At 39.2% G+C, this 19,460-nt stretch overlaps 3 protein-coding genes across 3 annotated transcripts; 2 read left to right on the top strand and 1 right to left on the bottom strand.

The window, feature by feature from the left end:
- Positions 1–530: 530 nt before the first annotated feature.
- LOC101631039 (olfactory receptor 5M11) lies at positions 531–1,481 on the top strand. Its single transcript, XM_004683472.1, has one exon. The coding sequence runs from the start codon at positions 531–533 to the stop codon at positions 1,479–1,481; it is 951 nt and encodes a 316-aa protein (XP_004683529.1).
- Positions 1,482–11,922: 10,441 nt separating this feature from the next.
- LOC101634236 (olfactory receptor 1038) lies at positions 11,923–12,882 on the top strand. Its single transcript, XM_004682778.1, has one exon. The coding sequence runs from the start codon at positions 11,923–11,925 to the stop codon at positions 12,880–12,882; it is 960 nt and encodes a 319-aa protein (XP_004682835.1).
- Positions 12,883–15,937: 3,055 nt separating this feature from the next.
- Positions 15,938–16,879, bottom strand: LOC101634469 (olfactory receptor 5AL1-like). Its single transcript, XM_004682779.1, has one exon. It carries the CDS (start codon positions 16,877–16,879, stop codon positions 15,938–15,940), a length of 942 nt encoding a protein of 313 aa, XP_004682836.1.
- Positions 16,880–19,460: the final 2,581 nt, after the last annotated feature.

Raw genomic sequence — 19,460 nt, forward strand, 5'->3', positions numbered from 1 at the left:
TTCTATCATGTGATAAAGGTAGGTAGAGTCATAGGTACAACTGCAGTTACAGAGATAGAAATGGACAGATATTCAGTAATCAGGAAAGTGGGCAGGAGTCTTAGCAAAAGTACAAAGTCGGCTCTCCTGACATTCCTTTTTTTAAAATAGATTTATTTACTTATGCATACAGAACTGGGGAACAGGCCAGAGCTGCAGGGAGTAAGAGGAAACACCAGAGACAGAGTGGGGAGCAGAACAGGCAGATGGATGAAGTACACTGCTCAGGGGAGCAGTGGGGAGACAGGAGAGGTCTGCTGCACCATGTGGGTCAGCTGCCTGGCCTGGGATGGGACTCATGCTGAAGCGGCTGTGGCTGGTTTCATAGTGCTGCATCCTAACCCATTGCTTCACCAGGGACAGCGCTCTAGAGTTCCTTCTGCACCTCCCGTAGAGGCTTAAAGAAAAGTTATTTCCTGGTCAGCAGTCTGATTTGCATCTGCACGTCTGCTTAATTTGTGTTTCTCAGTGCAAACACTGACTCTCAGAAGATGTCCGTCACAAATGGCAGTCTCATAACAGAATTCATTCTCCTGGGGCTCACCAGTCGCCCCGAGCTCCAGCCGGTCCTCTTTGTGCTGTTTCTGACAGTCTACCTCATCACCCTCTTAGGCAACCTGGGCATGATTCTGTTGATCAGACTGGACTCTCGTCTTCACACACCTATGTACTTCTTCCTCACAAACTTGGCCTTTGTAGATGTGTGCTACACTACCAATGCAACACCACAGATGCTGGTTAACTTCTTATCAGAGAAGAAGAGCATCACCTTTGTTGGCTGCTTTATACAGTGTTACATCTTCATTGCTCTTCTCCTCACTGAGTTTTACATGCTGGCAGCAATGGCCTATGACCGCTACGTGGCCATATGCAACCCTCTGCGCTACAGTGTGAAGATGTCTAGAACTGTCTGCATCTGCTTGGCCACATTTCCCTTTGTCTATGGCTTCTCAGATGGGCTGTTCCAGACCATCCTGACCTTCCGCTTGACCTTCTGCAGGTCCAATGTCATCAACCACTTCTACTGTGCTGACCCGCCCCTTATCAAGCTTTCTTGCTCTGATACTTATGTCAAAGAGCATGCCATGCTCATATCAGCAGGCTTCAACTTGTCCAACTCCCTCACCATCATCCTGGTGTCCTATGCCTTCATTCTCACTGCCATCCTCCGCATCAAGTCCGCAGAGGGAAGGCGCAAGGCTTTCTCCACCTGTGGTTCCCACATGGTGGCTGTTACCCTCTTTTATGGGACACTGTTCTGTATGTATGTGAGACCACCAACAGATAAGACTGTGGAAGAATCCAAAATAATAGCTGTGTTCTACACCTTTGTTAGCCCAGTGCTTAATCCGTTGATCTACAGTCTGCGGAATAAGGATGTAAAGCAGGCATTGAAGAGTGTTCTCAGGCGAAAACTGGTCACTAAGATGGCAGTGCCATAAACCATAACTCTGAAAGTTTGTTTCAAAGATCCTTGCATCAGGTGATGAGTATTGATCTCTGGATTTGTCTCAAATATTTTAGCTAAGGCACACAGAGTAGATAAAAATGAGCTCTCCCTGTCAGTGTAGGCTCTCGTTCTCCACTGGTGGTCATGGACCAGCCGCAATGGCGTTGCCTTGGGGGTATGCTTCGATATTTCATTGTCATATATTTGTAATGTAGTCTTATTGTCAGAGAACACAATATCTTGTGTTTCTAATCTTAACAATTTGTTAAAAGTATTTTTCTAACTTTATTGAGCTGTTATTGGAACACCTGAAAGATTGTAAGTTTAGGTGTACAACAAAATGGTCACCTGTACTTATGTCTTGCATTACCCAAATAAAAACTGTGAAAATCTAACATATTTAAATGGATATTTACAATATCTGAATGTTGAACAGCCCAATGAATTCTGAGATTATTTTAAATATGTGGAATTTGTCTCATGGGATTTTTGTATATATGCTAATTTGCTATATGCCTTATCTCAAATAGACACCTAAAAAGCAACCATTGATAATCGTTCAAGATGATATGATGAACAAACAGTTGTTGTTATTTAGGGTCCAGCTGTAGAGATTCATGTTTGAGGGTAGAATAGTCTTTCGTCTTCCTGTGATTGACAAGCAGAGCTCTAGTGACTTACTCCGTTTCCTCTGAGTGCTTAGCTGTTCATTTAAATTCCCTCCCCATGTATGGGGGTGCCTCTACCAAAATTGATATTTTCTCCAAGCAATTTTTTGATCCTGAATCAGGGATACATTTAAAAGTCTATTTAGGACCTCACCAGTGGTTACTGACGGAGGTTCCTGAACCAGAGCAGAGTGTCTTCCTGTACTTTGCTTCACGTTGAGATGCAAGCATTTTCAGTCTCTGGGGCTGGCTCAGAGTGGCGTGGCCGATCCTTAGCCTAAGGAGAACACTGGAGACACTGCCGGGTCTTGCAATAAGGTGGCTTAGAGAAGGTTGCTGATTCTGCTCACCTACTGCAGTTTCCCAACCCCCATCTTCACCTCCAACCTCCAACAGGGCAGTTTCCCTAACTCAAAATTGTTTTCTGCATCGCAGGAAATTTTGGTCTTTCACTCATGTTGACTGTAAGGAGCTAATTTTAGTATCAGAGGCTTCTGTAGCATTTACTATGCAGGGGCTTTAATCCATGGTAGGGATTATACTGTAGGTAGACCTACAGTTTCCACATTTTCTCCTTGGAAGTGCTCTGTCCTGTTGGACTGCACTGGCAGCCCTCAGGGTCCATTTATTATCTGGAGACAGTGATTTCTTCCATTGATTCAAAAGTTTCATTTGAATATTGAATGCATTAGAAATGGAATGGAAAAGTTAGCTACAAATGAGAAAGAAAACTTACTACATTTTAAAGGTGTGTGTATTATGGAATTAGGTAGCCAGATACATAAAGAGTTAATAAAACATTTCAAGTGTTGATAAATCCATGTTGAAAGTAAAGGTGATTGTTCAAAGTATTGTCTTTGACTCACAGCACACTAGTGACTTGAACTGTAGTGTGCTATACAATAAGAATCAAACAAAAACTTGATGTGACAAAGCATATTGCAGCCAATTAGCATTTCTCCCTGTGAGGAATTTTCCACCGAGATTCCACTTTAATTGCTTCTACCTGAAACACTTGGGGATTCTCCAGAGGTAGATGTTGATGTCTACAAATTGGGTATAAATCCTACTACAATGGCTAGGATTTGACCTTAGGGTCATTACTAAGACATTTTCACTAGTGAAAGGAAATGTGCTTGTGTTTGAGTTTTTGATATCTAGTTGTGTCTTCTTTTCATTAAACTGAATACTTTTTAAATAGTGTTGTGGTTTTAGTGTGGTAGTTTTAGGTGAAATTTGCATACATAATGCATTTCCTATGAAAATCTAAAGGGGACTTTCTCAGTTCTGTCTTTTTAATGATACATCCATGTTTCTGAATCATCTTGGTAGAATTCCATAGTATAGCACACCAGCAGACGCTTTACTATAAATACTTAGAAGTGATATTCTCTTAGTGTTTTCCATGTGCCTACTGCTTGGCGTGGTAATTGTCACAAGACACACCAGAACTAATTTAGAACTGTGCAGCTTATTAATGCTTTAAATATTTCTGACTTCCAAGAAGTAAAGTGTATTTCCAAACAAGCGTTTCCTTGTGACCATTAGACATGTGGGATAGCTGGCCAGATTCATGTGTAGATGGATCTACAGGGTTTGGACTAGAATATCTCTAAGCTTTTCTGATGTTTTTACTTATAAGATTCTGAAATATTTTCCAATTCTCTGTTGCCCTCAGGACCTCATTTTTTACAAGTTATACTTGCACTCCAGGAAAACTTTTTTCTTTTCAGAATATTGTACTTTTTTTTCTTTTATTTTTAACCAGAAACTTCAACTAGGAGTATCTGATAATACTCAATCTATTAAATTGGGCCAAAGACCTTATGGAAATACCTGATGAAGGAGATTCCTATCTCTGTTTTGCCAGGTGGCACTTGTACCCATTGGCCTCATCAGTCATCTACTGTATCTGAATGTTTGCTGTTTCCTGACTCTCAGCAGCAGCCTGACAGATGTGCCTTGGTCTCTATTGCTATATACATTATCTCTCTTTGCCATGGTCTGGTAACTCTAGAATTATGATCCATAATATACAGTTTTCATTAAAATGGCATGTCCTTTTGACCATTGAGACCTGAGCAAAGTTGGCAAGCTCCCTAGAGATTAACTCAGTGCTAATACCTAGATCTAGGCCTGGAGAAGTTGTTTATGGGCTGTGAGTTAAAGAAGAGCTCTTGGCTTCTAAATGAATCATAAAAATGTGACACTGCTCCAAACTCTTGTCTGATGTCTTCCTATTTTTAACAGTCACATCACTGATACCTTAGCTGTTGGCTTTCTTCTCATCCTGCCATCTGGCTTGGTTAGAAGATCTGTCCTTGTTATCTGTGCCTCAAAGAAAACTCTAGCTAACATTTCTGTGTCCATCTGCAACCCTCTGTTCTACAGTAGCAAGATGTTCACGAGTGCCTATGTCTGCCTGGTCCTCATCCCTTATGTCCATGGCTTCCTTCTCAGCATGATAGAAACCTTGAGAACCTGCAACCTCTCTTTCTGTGGTGCTAATGAAATCAACCACTTCTACTGTGCAGATCCTCCCCTTATCAAGCTGGCCTGCTCTGACACCTACAGCAAAATGCTGTCAAAGTACATAGTAGCCAACTACGCAACATCCAATCTCTTCTGATCATCCTCACATCCTACATGTTCCTCCTCGTTGCTATCCTGAAAAGCCTTTCTGCAGAAGGGAGAAAAAAGCTTTTCCACATGTGGCTCCCACCTAACAGTCTTCAGTGGCACCCTCTTCTGCATGAATTTGAAATGCCCCATGGAGACGTCCATGGAGCAGGGCAAAATGGTGGCTGTGTTTTATACCCCAGTGATTCCTATGTCTAACCCCATGATCTATAGGCTCAGGAATAAGAATGTAAAAGAGGCATTGAAGAAGGCACTAGGGAATAAAAAAGTAGGGAAATATAAGTGCCAGCCTACTATGAAAACATTTATTGTCATTGTAAGGTATGCTATTGTTGAGTTGGACATATTGCACAATACATTTCTATTATGTAGCTGACAAGGATAACATTCCTGAAAGCAGTTGTTGAATGTGGAAAGAATGGGGTTTCCAATTCCTAATATTCCTGTATCAGTTAATGTAGTTTCTTACAAAAACTGTAGTTTAATCAAATCTCAGTTTTTGCTTTTTTTTTTTTAATGTCAGGTAGAAAGATATACATGTATGTGCTCTACTCTCTCTCTCACAGGAACAAGAAGTTAAAATGTTCTCACTTCATACCAGCACCCATTCTAGACCCCTTTAACCAAGAGGAAACATCATTAAAAAAATTATTACTTATTTGTACATACAGAACTGGGGTACAGGTCAGAGGTGGGGCAGTGAAAGGCTTCACCAGAGACAGAGTGGGGAGCAGAACAGGCCAACTGATGAAGTACACTGCTGAGTGGAGAGCAGGAAGGTCAGAAGAGGTCTGCCATGCCATGTGGTCACCTGCGGGTTGGGGATCGAGCTCATGCTGATTGGCTTTAGCTTCTTAGTGCTGTGCTTTAACCCACTGCACCACCAAGGAGGGATGGAAACATCATTCTAAGTAGGTTTGCCATTACGGAGGTTTACATGAATTTGTATGAAAATCATCTGCGTAGACCTTCATTTGCATATCTTCTAGTTTTATTTAAACACACATTTATGCAATTATTTTCCTAGTACTTTTAAATTGAGGATTTTATTTGTTCTTTCAGGCAAGTGTATTTCTCATGACATAACTTAATTTTTAAGTATCTTTAATACAATGTTTGAATTATCATAATATTTTTGTGAACTGTTCAATTTCTTGAAAAAGATCAAACAGTATTCATAAGCATTTGATCATAGTTGAACTCCTAATCCATATTCTAAAGCTATGCAGAAACCAAGATTTTAATTATCGCAACTCAGAGGCAGTCCAAACTGTATAGCAGTGGATGCCATCTTACACAGCCAGTATGTATACCTGGCAGTTGGTATTTTGTCTTAGCTGCATCTGAGCAAGACTGACTGGTCAAATTTTGGATTTCCTTATTTGGGGAGAATGATTAAATATTCACTTGTCTTTTTTAGTGCATGGAAACAGAAAGTCTGGTCACAGCATATGTCAAAAACCTGATTGTGAAAAAATAGTAGTCTGTCATTAAATTTGAAAAACTTTGTTCAATGATTCTATCCCTGACTTACTTGGTATAGGTAATACTTACTCAGTATACTGTATTGCAGGACATATGCAGATAGTTATAGAGATAGTATGTAACTACTTAGTGTTCTCTCTCTCTCGCTCATCTACTATTCATCTAATCTCCACCACAGAATGGAGAAATTTCCAATTGCCTGATGCCTACTTCTTTTATAGAACGTGAAAGAATTATGTTTGTATTTCTAGTAAGACTACATTTCTAGCAAAGCTATAAGAGTTTAGACTCTATGGAAAGTTTAATATCTGTACATATCAGCCTTTATCTGTTGATTTTCATTAAATAATACCTGATCATTAAGTTAAAAGAAACTGAAGTCAGAGTTTGCTTTAGTGTTAGTGGTGAAAGTCTCTCTGGCCTTATTACAAAATTCTTCTTTGCAAACAGAATTCCCTACTGTCATTGCAAAAAGTAAGTTTGTTGCTAACCAGTTTCAAGGGGCCTTATTAAACTAATGGGATTCTTATCTTTTACATGGGGACATATTAACTGAAACCAATCTCAACAAAGTTTCAACTTGTTAATTAATATGCAATCTAGCTTGAGATAATTATCTGATTCCTCAGAGATAACTATTTCCTCCTCATTGGTGTACTTTCCTTTGGGAGACAAGATAGTGTGGTGGGGAGAGAAGAGTCCATGGGGCCAGATAAAGACTTATGCTTGGTCTCTGCATTATCTTCCCATGTGCTCTTGGGAATGTCATAAACTCTGAACCTCAATTAAAAAATGGAATTGCTGCCTTAAAGCTCAGGGTTCTCTTGAAGTGCAGCTATGTAATGGATATAAAACAACCTTGGGAACTACAAATTGATAATTGATGATTATAGGTAGAACAATAGCAACAGCAAATAATACAATTGGAAAAATTTATTGCTATGTAAATGCTAGTCATAGTAGTAGTCTGTGAAATTGCTTATATTCTATGCACAGTTTAGCTTTTGGTGCAAGACTAGATCTCATCTGACAGCTGTCAGGAGAGGTTTTATCCTTTTTTAGCTCCATGTGCAACTTTCCCTTCAGATATGCAATTTTGAACTTATGAATAAAATATAATATTTTTGGTAGGTAGGTTTAGTAGATACTAGGTAAGTTTTAGTAGTTAGATTGATGCAACTAACAGAATTTCTTCATTTCTAGTATAAACAGTCTCACTCATTCTTTAAGTCAGTGCTTATGTGTTTCTTCTTTCCAAAGGTCTTAGAATATACTTTCATAGAAAAACACAGAAGTGATCATTCTTTCTAAGAAATTCCCAAGGTATTTTATTATCTTGAAAATAAATGGGATGGACTGCAATGAAGCCAGAGAGTTACTGATCAGAAACCCTTCAATGAACACATATAATTTAAGTAAATAGACATGAGCAAGCCAGGGATAGTGAGACACCTAATACCTAGCAATAATGCAATTCTGTCATCATTCCAGGGGCAGAAAGGAGGAGCAGGGGATCTGGAAGAGCAGGATTGTGGATGAAAGGCTCCTGGAGGCAGTGGGAGAGAGGGTGCATCTACTGCCAGTGACCTGTTGTCAAAGCAGAGAAAGTGCTGGATCAGAGACATAGTGTCCATGCTCCCTCTCCTATAACAGCACCTTATTGGTTGTATCCACTGGACTGAGTTATCAAGCATGCATGGGATGTGCAATAGGTAGGAAAGTACTTAGCGTAGAGCAGAATGGAGAAGGGTGAATTAATGGTTATAAGTAGTCAGGGACTCAACAGTGAAGCAATGAGCAAAACAGGCATGGTTCTTGCAACTCTGGAGCTTACAGTCTATTGGGTGAGAGATCTAAAATTTATAGTTATGGAAAGGAGCATATAAACATGATTACTTCTTCCATGTAGAAGTAGATGATGATGAAAAAGTATAGAGAAACCCAATAGAGTTCAGGTTTTAGCAAAACATCATTTAGAATATATGCTAATGGAAAAAATATTCACTAACAGAACATAATAGAGCATCAAGAAACAAATATAAAAACTATCTTGACAGGTTTCCAGAAAAACAATGGGGGAAGGATCTTCTTTTCAACAGATTGTGCTGGGAGACCTACAAAAGAGTGAACTTGAAATCTTAAACCACACAGATCTGGAGTGGTAAAATCCCTTTGTAAAGCACAGAGGAAAATCTTCATGATATTGAACTTGACAGTTATTTTTTGGTTATGACACCAGAGGCATAAGCAACAAAAGCAAAATTAGACATGTAGGGCATGTTGAACTAAAAAGCTTCTGCACAGCAAAGGAAGCAATCAAGAGTAGAAGATAGTCCACTGAAAGAGAGAAACATCTTGAAAACCATGTATCTGGTAAGGATTTAATATCTAAGATATAGATGAGACTCTTACAACTAACTCAGTAGCAAAAAATAAAGCCCAAATAACCCAATTTTCAAATGGGTTAAGGACTTTTAACTGGTCAGATGTACAAGAAAACATGGCCAGCATCTCTGGTCATCAGAGACATGCCAATCAAACCATGAGACATCATCACTTCACATCACTTTGGCTGGTGATTATAAAAAATGTAGTGTTGGTGAGGGTGATAAGGTGTTGGAACCATTGTATGCAATTGATGGGAATATAAAATGGTACAACCACTACAGAAAATAATACAAGAGTGTCTTACAATTAAGAAAAGTTAAAATAGTATTATCATATGACTCATCACTTGCACTTCTGGATACACACACCCACACATTCACACAAGAACTGAAGTCAGGACCTAAATAGAAGAGACAGCTGCAGTCCCGAGTTCATTACAACATTGTTTGCAAGTGGCCACAATGTAAAAACAGCCTGACTGTCCATGGACAGAGTGACAACTGCGGTAGGACATGTGAGAGGTAGTAGAATACATGACTACAATGGAATTTCATTCAGCCTTAAAGGAGAAGGGAATTTTGCCATATATGACAGCACAGACAAACCTGTGGGGTACTATGAAGCCAGTCACAGAAGGATAAACACCCCATGATTCCACTCACATGAAATATTTAAAACAGCCTGACTCATAGAGATGGCGTAGAATAGTAGTTGTCAGGGAGTGAGAACTGAGCAATGGATAGTTATCTAAAGTTGTACAACCTTTGGTCTACAGACAACATTACTGTAGTGTGTACGTGAAACTCTGTCTGGAGTGTATATCACAAGGTAGGTATTCTTATGGAAAATAAAGAAATATTCTGCTCCCCACTCAGTCTGGTGAATCCTCTTACCATCCCTGCACCTCTGGTCTGTACCCCAGTTCTGTATGTACAAATAAAAATAGAGAAACATTGCCCAAGTTCCCATAAATTAATTAGGATTTCAGTGCATATCTTTATCCTTTCCTAAAACATAAGTTCTTACTCAAATATACTAAGATTTATGGCATTTTTATACTTTCAATGTTATAACCTATCTTTGCCTACATGAAAAGTCTAATACTTGAAACATAGTCCCTTCAGGAATACAGGCAATTAAAACTTTTTAAATTCCCAGTATAATTTGTCCAGATCATCTTTCTTTGAGAGCAAAGAATATTAGGTTTTCATACATCTCTGGAGATTTCAGTTTAGACCCAAGAGGATTCAGGAACTAATAAATCACTCAAACACCCACTTTGGGTGGTTTATTAGTAAATAAACCACTTAGAACGGGAGGCAGGTGAGAAGCTCCGGGCTAAGCAGGTGAGTCCTGTGGAGTCTATCTGTAGAGTATTGCCAATCTGCCACTGAAGACTTTGTTTTCCATTGAGAGACCTGTCTCTTTGGTGAGTTTTGACATTAGATGAAATCAGTCTACAAGCTCTAACAGCCTAACATTTTTTATGTACTCTTTCCTTCTTACTAATTTCTAAAGAATATGTTCATTCTTACAATACTGTTTCATCCAGTGCTCAAGCACTCTCTCACTCCCCACCTCTTTGTCTCTCCTTTTCCTCTATGTCTCTGTCTGTCTGTCTCTCTTTTCCACACACTCACTCATTGCTTAAGTGACTTCATAAGTGTTATGCAGATAATCTACCGATGACTCTCCTTCTGTAGTGGTACCCACAAAAAGAACTGTTCCTCTCTGGATAATGGAGGAGAGTCAGGAGGATGGTATGGTACAAATAATTGTTATTATTCTGAAGCACACATCAAAAACTCTCAATTATATATCATTTGTCCATCCACCATGCATCCATCCATGCATACATTCACTCACCTACCCACACACCTGTCTATCTACCTAGTTCCCATAAAACTTTGTTGACAATGGATTATTTTCATAAAATATATGGATAACAGTTAAACCTATTAGTGTAAGTACTTTGAATTTTTTTAAAGATTTATTTATTTATTCATATAGAACTGGGGTACAGGCCAGAGATGTGGAGGGTGAGAGGATTCACCAGAGACAGAACAGGGAGCAGAATGGGCAGATCAACGAAGTAAACTGCTGAGGGGAGCAGCGGGTGGGTCAGGAGAGGTCTGTCATGCCATGTGGTCACCTCCGGGGCAGGTGGGGATCGAACTCATGCGGAAGTGGCTTTAGCTTCTTAGTGCTCTGTTTTAACCCGCTGTGCCACAAGGGAGGGCCAGTAGTTTGAACTTTTTAAAAAAGATTTATTTATTTATACATACAGAACTGGGGTACAGGCCAGAGGTGCAGGGGCGATAAGAGGATTCACCAGAGACAGAGTGGGAAGCAGAACAGGCCGACTGACAAAGTATGCTGCTGAGGGGAGTAGGGGGTGGGTCAGGAGAGGTCTGCTGCACCATGTGGGTCACCTCTGGGACGGGGATCGAACTCATGCTGAGGTGGGTTTACCTTCTTAGTGCTGTGCTTTAACCTACTGTGCCACCAGGGAGAGCCCTGTTGATGCAAATTTATGGGGAAGGACATTTATCTCCATCTAGTATAAAATAATGCTATTTATGAACAATTTAATTGATGCTAACTCTTTTAAGAACAACCCTCAAGATGTGGTAAATTCAGAATTGAAAAAAAATCGCTTCTTTTTAATTTCTATGAAATAAAATTGTATGGCTTCTGTATTTCAGATTGATATTCTTTCAGAGTCCATAACATTAAGCACTTAATCTGTATGAGTGAGGGAGGGGAATATATGAAAATGAGAACATCGATAGGAGATTATTTTGCTATATTTTAAAGTTATGCAAACATGCACAACATGCAAAATGGGAGTACAAATAAAGTTTAATTTATGAAGTACATATTTTGGTTCTGTTCTAATTAGAGATGTATGGAAATGATCGTGGGAGTTATAACACTGAAATAGTAATGCTTATTGACTCAATTTCCTTCCCCCCCCACCCTCAGGTGTTATAACCTTTAACCAGCATCCTCCCATAGTTTCAAATATGACAAAGCAAAATCATGTTTAAGAAGACTATTTATTTTGAGACTAAAGATATCCAGCCTGGGCAAAATAAAGGTATTTCAGTAAAAAGCTTTTGCCCACACAGTAACATAATTGAAGACACGGAGAGGCCAGAGGTCTCCTTCCTCCTACAGTATCCAGGATCATGAGCACCATTCTTTTTATTCTTCTACTTCCCACAAAATCCATAAAATCCACCAGAGTAAATGGCTGATGCTAATATCACTCCTGTCACTGAATTCATTCTCAAGGGAATTACAGAACGCCCCGAGCTGCAGACCCCATGCTTCGTGATGTTTTTAGTCATCTATCTGGTCACAGTGCTGGGCAACCTTGGCCTGATCACCTTAATCAGGATTGATACTCGACTCCACACACCCATGTACTATTTCCTTAGCCACTTGGCTTTTGTTGACCTTTGTTACTCCTCTGTTATCACCCCGAAGATGATGATGAACTTTGTGGTGGAACAAAACACCATCTCTTTCCTTGCATGTGCAACTCAGCTGGGCTGTTTCCTCACCTTCATGATCACCGAGTGCTTCCTTCTAGCGTCCATGGCCTATGATCGCTATGCCGCCATTTGTAAACCTCTGCACTACACAACGCTGATGTCACAAAGAATCTGCTTTCATTTGGTGGCAGTCCCGTATATCTACAGCTTTCTGGTGGCCCTGTTCCATACCATCGTCACCTTCCGTCTAACTTACTGTGGTCCCAATGTTATCAACCATTTCTATTGTGATGACCTTCCTCTACTGGCTCTCTCTTGCTCTGACACACACATAAAGGAAATTCTGATCTTTGCCTTCGCTGGCTTTGATATGATCTGTTCCTCTTCCATCGTCCTTACCTCCTACATCTTTATCGTTGCCGCCATCCTAAGGATCCGTTCAAACCAGGGGCGTCGCAAGGCCATTTCTACCTGTGGCTCCCACATGGTGGCTGTTACCATCTTCTATGGCACACTGATCTTTATGTACCTGCAGCCCAAATCCAACCACTCCTTGGACACAGACAAGATGGCATCCGTGTTTTACACGGTGATCATCCCCATGCTGAACCCCCTGATCTATAGTCTCAGGAACAAAGAGGTCAAAGATGCCTCCAAAAAAGTCTTAGAAAAAGGTTATGAAACCTTAAGGATTTTAAAATTGAGAAAATAATAACAATATTTGAATTAATGACTACAAGGAGGGAAAGAAATGGAGTTTTTCTTGTTGGCTACCTTATGTTTGTAATTTTTTCCCAGTTAACTGAAAATGTGACTGTTACTTCAGCAACCTGAACATTTCCTACAAGGACCCAGGTCAGTCCTGGAAAGTCAATATGATTTAGAGGGTTCTGTTGAAGCCATGCAGACCTTACAGAATATTTACATGTACAAGTGAAATGAAAACACTCAAGTGTGTCTTGAGCCAAGGCACAGCATGCTTGTCTTAGAAACCAGAACTAACCTGGCTACCTGCGTCTGAATGCCATTTACTTTCTTTCTTAGCTTTGCAACCTTGGAAAAGAACACCAACTGTGGAACTCTTAGATTCTGGCAAGTAATAGGACTCAATTCAATACAATAGTTTCTTGTGAGGACTAAAAAATTAATATTAATAAAGAAATAGGAACAATATGTAAATTCAAGAAAGTCAGGTTATAGTTCTACTATCTGTGGCTACTTATTTATGTAACTCAGTAAATCAAGCAAAAGAGATGTATGAGATTTCACCTCTGGAGATCAATTATTTATAAATTGCCTAAGGTCACACAACTATGTCTAATAATATGAAAAGCTTACTGCAAATTCATGTCTATCTGAATTTTTTATGCTCAGTTCCAGAGCCGGGAGTACAAAGAAATCTGCATCTGGTGACGTAGGTCAGCAAGGAAAATCCCTTAGATCTTATTCCCATGTGCTTATAGGTTCACAAATATATATATATAGTATTTTTTTAACTTATAAAAAGTTTAAGTTAAATGAAATTGCTGAATGATATATTTGTGACTCAGTATTCAGTTTCTTTCTTTCTTTCTTCTTTTTTTTTTTATCCCAATGTATGGCTCTAGCTAGAAATATAAGATGGTCATTAAAAAATTTAGTTGTGGCCCTCCCTGGTGGCACAGCGGGTTAAAGCACAGCACTGAGAATCTAAAGCCGCTTCCGCATGAGTTCGATTCCCGCCTGCCCCGGAGGTGACCACATGGCGTGGTAGACCTCTCCTGACCCGCCCGCTGCTCCCCTCAGCAGTGTACTTCGTCGATCTGCCTGTTCTGCGCTCCACTCTGTCTCTGGTGAAGCATCTCGCCACCCCTGCACCGCTGGCCTGTACCCCAGTTCTGTATGCACAAATAAATAAATCTTAAAAAAAAAATTTAGTTGTACAGTTGAACTCAAACCTTGCTTGTGTCTGGGATATTAGCTATGTGAGTGTTAGAGAATTATAAAACTGCTCTGAATTCTTCATTCTTTAAAAATTCCCAGTAGGGTTTTACTAAAATTAACTTAGTCCATCTACTTCGTCATTTCACCCAGCATCTGACACAGAGAAAAGCATTTAATAAACATTCTACTTTTACTTTGAAAGTTTTGGAACTAAATAGATTCAGTTTGTTAACCTAATCTTTCCCAAATGTAACCAAAGTGGCTTAATTCTGTTTTTAAGAAAAATGAATTATTTTAATATTCAAAAGTGAGAAACCTAAATAACATTCAGTTTAAAATGTTCATAAACACGGGCCCTCCCTGGTGGCGCAGCGGGTTAAAGCACAGCACTGAGAAGCTAAAGCCACTTCCACATGAGTTCGATTCCCGCCTGCCCTGGAGGAGACCACATGGTGTGGCAGACCTCTCCTGACACGCCCGCTGCTCCCCTCAGCAGTGTACTTCCTCGATCTGCCTGTTCTGCTCCCCACTCTGTCTCTGGTGAAGCCTCTCGCCACCCCTGCACCGCTGGCCTGTACCCCAGTTCTGCATGCATAAATAAATAAAAAATCTTTAAAAAAATGTTCATAAACACACAAGGAAAATTAAAAAAGATTAAATTGCTTTAAGGATCACATTAAAATAGCTCCTTATCATTTATATTTTCATTTTATTAATTTACAAATGAAGCCTATTATGTTGTTATTTCTAAAAAAAGCTATTACCTTATCACTTGAAACTAAATAAAAGAATCACTGATGCATTAACAATGTTAATAATTAAGTTTAATAGTCATAATCTTTAAGTGCTAGCTATGTACTAGGAGCTATGCAATGCCTTGTATATTTATGATCTTATTTAATCTATACAGTCAGTTCAAGAGAAGGGAGCTATTATTATTACTGCCAGTTTGCCATGGAAGAAACCAAGATACAAAAACAGGAAATAAATTTACAGTGACAACAGCTATTACTTGCAGAAGATAAAATTGCTGAGCAAACTGTGTGTGGGAGGAATAATCGCCTAGTAGGAACAGACAGAAGTTCTAGCGCTGAGATGTGGTTCCAGTGAACTAAGCTGACATATCACTGGCATCATTGGATGTTCAGTGCCAACAGCTGGTGTCAGCTGTTGAGCTGAAAGCAGAAAGCGCAGTGTTTGGGAAATTATCTACTGTCTATTCAACTTGGATATACTTTTCTGTTTATCAGTACATCAAACCTGAAATTCAAAATAGCAGGTGCTGATTTATTTCAGTAGGACTCATATTTCTCAACAGGACACACAATTCAGATAAAGTTGCCATTTGCTATTTTTAAAAAAAGATTTATTTGTTTGTACATACAGAACTGGGGTACAGGCCAGAGGTGCAGGGGCAGTGAGAGGATTCACCAGTGACAGAGTGGGGAGCAGAACAGGTAGATCAACCAAGTACACTGCTGAGGGGATCAGCGGGTCAGTCAGGAGAGGTCTGCTGCACCGTGTGGGTCAACTCCGGGGCAGGCAGGGATCGAACTCACACTGAAGTGGCTTTAGCTTCTTAGTGCCATGTTTTATCCCCTGCACCACCGGGGGGACCCCACCATTTTTTTTTTTAATGAATATCTCATGCCCATATGGGATCAAGCTCTTTCTCTCATTGTCTCTTAATAACTCAGAAACTGAAAACGTATACTTTACCTTTCCTATGGAAGTCACTGAGAATGAAACAGTGTTTGACTCTATCATTTACCTACTTCAAGACTCTAGCTAAGACACTGCTCTACAAACAGTGCTCAACAACCACTTTGTGTAATATTTTTCAGTTATTTAATAGCCAAGGCCAATTTTTCTATAATTTTTTTCAGTGCATTTTTTACCTCCTGATTCCTCAAGCTATAGATCAATGGGTTTAACATGGGAATCACTATCACATAAAACACTGAAGCAAACTTATCTCTGGTTAAAGATTGGCTAGACTTGGGCAGTAGATACATAAAAATGATTGTTCCATAAAATATTGTGATGGAGGTCAGGTGGGAAGCACAGGTAGAAAAGGCTTTGCGTCTTCCTTCAGTGGAATGAATTTTCAGGATGGCAAAGAGGATGAACACATATGAAATTGTCACAATCAGTAGAGAACAAAGGATGTTCAGTCCAGCAATGATGAGCAGCATCAGCTCTTTGGCATGCGTGTCAGAACAGGACAGCCCAATCAAGGGAACTTCATCACAGTAGAAGTGGTTGATGACATTGGAACCACAAAAAGACAACTGGAATGTGGTCACAGTCTGGACGAGCCCCACAGTCAACCCATAGATGTATGTGCTGGCGATTATTTGGTTACAGAGTTTCCTGGGCATGAGAATGACATAGAGCAAAGGGTTGCAGATGGCAATGTACCGATCGTATGCCATGATTGAGAGCAGATACATCTCACACACGACAAAAGTAATGAAGCAGCACACCTGAACAGCACAGGCATGAAACGCTATGCTTTTAACCTCACACAGAAAATTTGCCAAAGTGTTTGGCGTGACAGATGAGGTAAAAGAAAAATCAACAAAAGCCAGATGACCAAGAAAAAAATACATGGGTATTTGAAGTTGAGGACTGATATGAATTAACACAATCAAACCAATATTACCCAGGACACTAGATAAATAGATGATCAGGAATACACCAAAGAGAAGGGCTTGAAGCTCTGGATTATCTGTGAGTCCTAAGAGGATAAATTCAGACACTGCTGAATGATTGCTTTTGGCCATGAATCAGACTTGCAGATCTTTTACATTTTAAAATCCCCCAGAGTACACATTCTGAGTGTACTGGTCTCCATTGAAAATAATAAAGCAGAAGTTTGGTGCTGGTTCTGACCCATTGTAATCTTCCATTGAATGTGTTCAAAGGTGAATCTTCATGTTAGTTCTGGTTTCAGGATGAAGTGATATTCTAAAAATCCCAAAAGAGGAAATTGTGGAGCCTTGCAGAAAGAGATAAAGGTGGCATTTTATTTAAAAATTTATGTCATTGGAAAAATCTATCCCATGACTCTTTTAAAAGTGAAAGTAAACACTGAGAACTCTTTGACTATTTGAATAGATATATCACTAATAGATTAGATGTTCTCAAGATGCCTAAATTTAAATGCTTGAAAGAGAACGAGCAATTCAAATGCCACACTATCCAGCTCAAATGCTTGGAGCACGTGTTTCCTGAATGAATGATGCTAGCTTCCAAACAGTTATCCTGTTATGAAAATGGTCCATGCATTCCTCTAACTTCTACTACTAACTAGTTATTGGGTATTACTAGTTATTTTACTTCTTAAAAAAATCAGTGTGCTTCTAAGCCTTCTATATTATTTTATCCATTTAGGTGTTTATCACAAGGGCTTGAAGCTCTGCATTATCTGAGCCCCAGAGATTAAGTTAAGACACAGCTGAATGGCTGCTTCTGGCCATGGAACTGACTCAAAGGTCTTTTACATTTTAAAGTCCTCCAGAGCTCATATTCTGAGTACATGGCTTCCACTGGAGATAACCAAGCAGAAGTTTGGCACCAGCTCTGACCCATCATAATCTTATGTTTTCTTACTATTCCTTCTGGGTACATTGCTGGTCTCCCCACTCATCTTGTGTATGTAGGGATTCAAATATACTTTAAAAAATATTTACTTATGCTTACAGAACTGGGGTACAGGTCAGAGGTTTGGTGGGTGAATGGATTCACCAGAGACAGAGTGGGGAGCAGAACAGGTTGACTGACAAAATACACTGCTGAGGGGAGCAGCAAGCAGGTCAAGAGAGGTCTACTGGGCCATGTGGGTCAGCAACCTGGCTGGGGATTGAACTCGTACTGCAGTAGCTTCAGAGAGCTTCATAATGTGGTGCTTTAAACCATTGCGCCACCAGGGAGAGCCCTCAAATATACTTTTTAATACGTTGATCTTAGCTGGGTGTTTCCTACTGGCCTTACGGTAGAGCCCAAGCTTGCTAACACTGCTAACTCAACCACTGATAAGCTTTATTTGGAAACCAGTCTCACCTCTTGTGACACTCTTCCCATCACGTCACACGCCAGCCACAATTTATTTCTCTGAAGTGATCACTGACTTCCTACATGGTTAAGCTAGCTTCCTCCTCCTTTGTCTTCATTCCCCCAATTGGACAATCTCTCTTTTTCAACCTTCAAGTCTCTGGTGAAAATCCTTATAGAAGTATTTTATTACCTTTTAAATGATATATCCCTGATCCATTTTTCCTGGAATTTATAAGCTACTCTAAATTTCAAATTCTTTGTAAGCAGAGCTAGTTCTTTGTTCGCCAGTATTTTTTCTCCAAAATCTATTAGAACTCAGCTATTGGTAAATGCTCCAAATGTACTAGTAGGATAATTTAATAAATTTTGTGCTTACCCAGATTCTTTTTTGTTACCTCAGATACCTTGATTTCTTTCCACTGTATGCTGCTTTTCAGTAATCCACAACAAAACTTATGATCCCACAAATCGTGAGATAAACTCTGTGATCGCCAACAATACATTAGTTAAGTCTAGAAGGCATGTTTTGTATTATTTGTTGCTGCCTCTAAAACACTTTCCCTGTATTACATCATTTAATGCAGTTTCTGAGCTAACAGTTTAATAATGTCTCATAAGCAAGAGCAATTATATTATGGTTAATCTTTTGGGATTCAATTTGCCTAACAGGCAAGCAGCAATCACTTGAAATTTCAGAATACTACGCTGAACCAACTAACAGCAAGGATTATGTTAATACATGAGGAAATGACTCAACAAAACATTAAATATTTTTTCTTTACTTTTATGAGTTTATTAAGGATTTTATTTCAAGGACACAGTATGCATTAGATCTTAGTGAATTTTATTTGGTAGAATCAAAACAATAACCAAAAATTGTAAACCATTAAATGGAAGTTACCACACCATTTGGCATTTTTATTTCTAAGTAACCTGTATTGACTATAGTAAATGGAATTTTCCTTAGAGATTTGAAACAAATTCAAGAAAGCTTGAAAGACATCAATACCAGCATGTATATAGCTATGAATTTCTAAGAGTATATTCAATTGTTCCACAAGATGTTTTAAAATTTTGTTCTTCTATCACCAACTAAAATATATTTTCAGAAGATTCTGTGAATGGAGTGGAGGCAGAAAGCAATCTATAGGAAAGACTTGGTTGTTTTCCTCCAAATCCACTGTATATACAAAAATGAAAGTTCTGGAACAGTCCACATTTCTGTTAAAAAAAAATCTTGATTTCTGTTCAAAAGTCCTGTGAACAAAGCTGTTCAGAACTATAAATTCATTAGTGATGATGCTTAAG

This window comes from Condylura cristata, unplaced genomic scaffold (assembly GCF_000260355.1).
Source record: "Condylura cristata isolate star-nosed mole 26May11 unplaced genomic scaffold, ConCri1.0 scaffold00015, whole genome shotgun sequence".
In the NCBI taxonomy this organism is placed as follows: Eukaryota; Metazoa; Chordata; class Mammalia; order Eulipotyphla; family Talpidae; genus Condylura; species Condylura cristata.